The sequence below is a fragment of the Myotis davidii genome, unplaced genomic scaffold, assembly GCF_000327345.1.
Source record: "Myotis davidii unplaced genomic scaffold, ASM32734v1 scaffold2325, whole genome shotgun sequence".
Classification (NCBI taxonomy): Eukaryota; Metazoa; Chordata; class Mammalia; order Chiroptera; family Vespertilionidae; genus Myotis; species Myotis davidii.
The window spans coordinates 247,240-250,995 of record NW_006295913.1 but is presented as its reverse complement, the minus strand read 5'-3'; the positions used below and the strand labels follow the sequence as shown (position 1 = coordinate 250,995).

General features: G+C 44.8%; 1 protein-coding gene across 1 annotated transcript in view; it reads left to right on the top strand.

The window, feature by feature from the left end:
• Nucleotides 1-412: 412 nt before the first annotated feature.
• Nucleotides 413-3,756, top strand: part of SPTY2D1 (SPT2 chromatin protein domain containing 1) — a 22,200-nt gene continuing 18,856 nt past the window's right edge. The window contains exon 1 of the mRNA XM_006770890.2: nt 413-701. Within this exon, the coding sequence (XP_006770953.1) occupies nt 642-701 (60 nt within the window). The 5' untranslated portion in view covers nt 413-641. The remainder of the gene's footprint in view (nt 702-3,756) is intronic.

Genomic DNA, 3,756 nt, shown 5'->3' with positions numbered 1-3,756 from the left:
CAGCACCATGTGCTGAGTGATAACGTGTATCCAAGGCAGGGCCAGTCCGTGTCGTGTGCGCCTGCGCGGCTTCGTGAGTGCCTAGAAACCAGTAACTAAAACCCCCTGCCCGCCATCTACCGGTTCTGCTGCTGGGGCACCGCCATCTCAGACCTGAGCCTCCACCCGGGATACACAACGAACCTAAGCCCGGTAGGTAAACCCACCCCCTCGCTTTCCCCACCCGGAGCTCGCTCGGAGGACCGAGATTGTCAGGTTACACTCGGGGGCCGCTAGAATGGGGCGCTCTGCCATAGCCACACCCCACAGTTTACTGGGCCGCGTCTCCTTGGTTGATGAAGGACTTGGTCCCGCCCTTTTAAGCTGACGTCATTAGCCACGTACACGTCTCTACGTGTCTCCAGCCTGAAAGCGGAAGTTACGCTAGGGACTCGCGAGCGCAGCGATGGACCTGTAAGGATATAGGCCATTTGGGGCAGGGGGCGGGCAGACCTCCTTGGACGGCACCGGAAGTGGTCGTGCCGAGTAGCGCTAGGGAAGAAGCTGGCGAGCCAGCTCATTTGGCCGCCGCTGGCCGCCGGGGTAGGACTCCTTCTCACTCCTCTCCGAGAGCCTGGCCCATTCTATCCGATTCGGTCAACATGGATTTCAGGGAAATTCTCATGATAGCTTCTAAAGGACAAGGAACCAACAGCGTACCGGTAAGTAGCCGCTGGGACGCCCCTGAGATTCTAATTTTAAAGTTGGGAATGTGTATCGATCGATCGGGCGGAACTTCGAGGCATCCGCCTCTCGGCTCCGAGAGAGGAAAGACCTGAACAGCTTTGCTTACTTTTCTTGGGCATGTACTTCTGGGAACTCCGGGTGCAGAGGGGCTTGAGACGAGGCGGGAGCCTCCCGGTGCGGGGCTTGGCCAGCCCAGGTCCCCCTGCAGCCAGGGCCATGCGGGGTGGGTGCGTTACAGCTGCGAGGAGCTGGTGAGTGGAGTCGTGCCTGGCACACAGTGGGATCTAGCGCTTGTGTTTTCTGGCTTCGGTATAAACTTCTGCCCAGAGTGGGGAGCGAGTATGTGTATTGAAGAGTTCAGGGGTTTTAGGGACTTGGCCTGATAGCCTTTTGGCTGACTTCCCGCCGATTTTCGGGTCAAATATTTAGCGCTTTTCCCCGAACAAGTTCTTCTGATTTGTGGCCCCACCCACTTCACAAACGAAGTGATTAAGTTATCATTTCCCAAGGACCACTTTTTGTGTTGGAAAGAGACATGGAGCAGATTCCACGAAATCCTTGGCTAACTTAAGCATGGGTGAGCTAGTTTTGGCTTCCGTTTACTTGTGGCCTTCCAGGTTTGTCTTTGTTTGAAATCTAGGTCTCATTTGCTTGGCGCTGGTACTCGCCGCGGTGGTGTACGGCTTTTAAAATCGAAACGCTGAAATGGTAGAGTGCCTGGTTTGCGAGATTGTAGCTGCTTTGCATAAGCTAGTCATTTCTGGGTCCTCAGATGGTCCCCACAAGACAGCTGTAAACCGGTAAATTGCATTGTGATACCTGCGGTTCTAATCATTGATGTAGAACTCAAACAGCTCTCTGTTAAAGTCAATTCAGCTGGAATTTATTGCGCTCTCACTGCGGTCTGCATGTCTTAGAATTTTGTCTATTATATGTGTGTGTTTTTTTTCTCTTGTACGTTTCTTGTCGTCTGATGCTGCCCCACCCTTTTGAAAACAGTGATCTGATGATAGTAAAATAACTGGTAAATAAAACTGATATCCATCCGTTTATTATCTGTCCCCACCATCTCCATCCCAAGTACTCTTACTATTCCTTCCCTTCAGCCATGACTCATTAGCTATGCAGGTTGAAGTTCTGGGCTTAAACCTTTGAAACCTTGAACAACAGAATTATTTCCTACACCTGTAAATTTCCTAGACAAGTCAATACTGAATTTTGTAGTACTGGATCTTTGCATTAGGTCCATATTTAACTCTAGATCTTCCTGAGTTTCCGTGTAGGTGAAAAATAGGTGGTAATATTATCTTTGATGCCCAGGAATAGTCTGTAGGAGAATTAATAGTCTTTAAAACACACACACACACACACACACACACACACACACACACAAATCTGTTTCACTTATTTATGCCTTCATTGGTTGATTCTTGTATGTGCTCTGATGGGGGATCGAACCCATAACTTTGGTGTATCAGGATGACACTCTAACCAACTAAGCTATCCAACCAGGACTCTTTTTTAAATTTATATACTTATTTTTAGAGAGAGAGAGATGAAGAGGGAGAAACATCAATTTGTTGTTCCACTTTTTTATGCATTCATTGATTGCTTCTTGTATGTGCGCTGACCTGGGATAGAGTATCAGGACCACGCTTTCACCAACTGAGCTACCCAGCCAGGGCCAAGAGTTGGTCATTTCTTATTCTAAAAACCATTAGCCTCTGAGAGAAAGGCAAGTGTTGCTAGAACAGAAGCAGATTTCAGAATATGTGTAAATATCAGAATATATGCATTATTTATTGACCTGCCTATGATTTGAATAAAGATTGGAAGCAGAAAGATAAACAGGTAAATTGGTGAGGTCATTTAAAATTTAATAGATGAATACAGGCATATATGTTATGAAAGCATGCTTTCCCCTACCCATCCCCCAAAAGCTAGTAAGCTTAAAAGTTGGTTTAGTTAGCAGCATTATAATCCTTATCTTTTTACATCACAAGAGAAACTGATGTAGAGAAAGACTTTAAATTTAATCCGTGATCTTGCTTCAACTTGATTCACTTAATTATTCTAAGTTACATTCTTCATTAGCTTGACATCAAGTCTTTTGAAGCACACCATCAGTGCAAACAATGTATACATAATAAGGCCCAGGAAAAAATACTTTCTTTCTTTCTGCAGGATTCTTTATTACTTTATATTGTTGACACTATTACATGACCCCCCTTTTACCTCTTTACTCATCTCCATCCAGCCCCTGCCCTCCCCTACCACCATTACCACACTACTGTCTGTGTCTTTGGGTTATGCATATATGTTCTTTGGCTAATCTCTTCATCTTCTTTCATCCAATCTCTCCATCCCCCTTCCTCTGACTTCTGTCAGTCTGTTCCATTTAGCCATGCCTCTGGTTCTATTTTGTTAGTTTATTTTGTTCATTAGTTTCCACTTATAAGTGAGACCATATGGTATTTGTCTTTCTCTGACTGGCTTTTTTTGCTTAGATAATAATCTCCAGGTTCTGCAGGATTCTTTTTTCTTTTAAGTCAACTGGAGAGACACATTTTTACAAAATACATATTTTTAAATTTTTGGAAACTTGTAAAATACATAGAATGTTAACATATACCTATATGCCCACACCTCACATTTAACATACATAAATATTTTGCCATATTTTTTAAAAAGATAATTTTATTGATTTTAGAGAGGAAGGGAGGTAGAAATAGAAACATCAATGATGAGAGAGAATCATGGATCAGCCACTTCCCATATGCCCCCCACTGGGGACCGAGCCCTCAACCTGGGCATGTGCCCTGACCAAGAATCGAATCGAACCGTGACCTCCTGGTTCATAGGTTGCCTGCTCAACCACTGAGCCATGCGGGCCAGGTGCCATATTCATGTTATTTTAAAGAAATAAAGCCTAATTGATATGAAGTCTCCCAAGCCCTGCTTTCTTTTTTAATTATTATTATAACATATAGTACAGTGTAATACAGGTTCTTGTGTGTGTGTGGGGGGGGG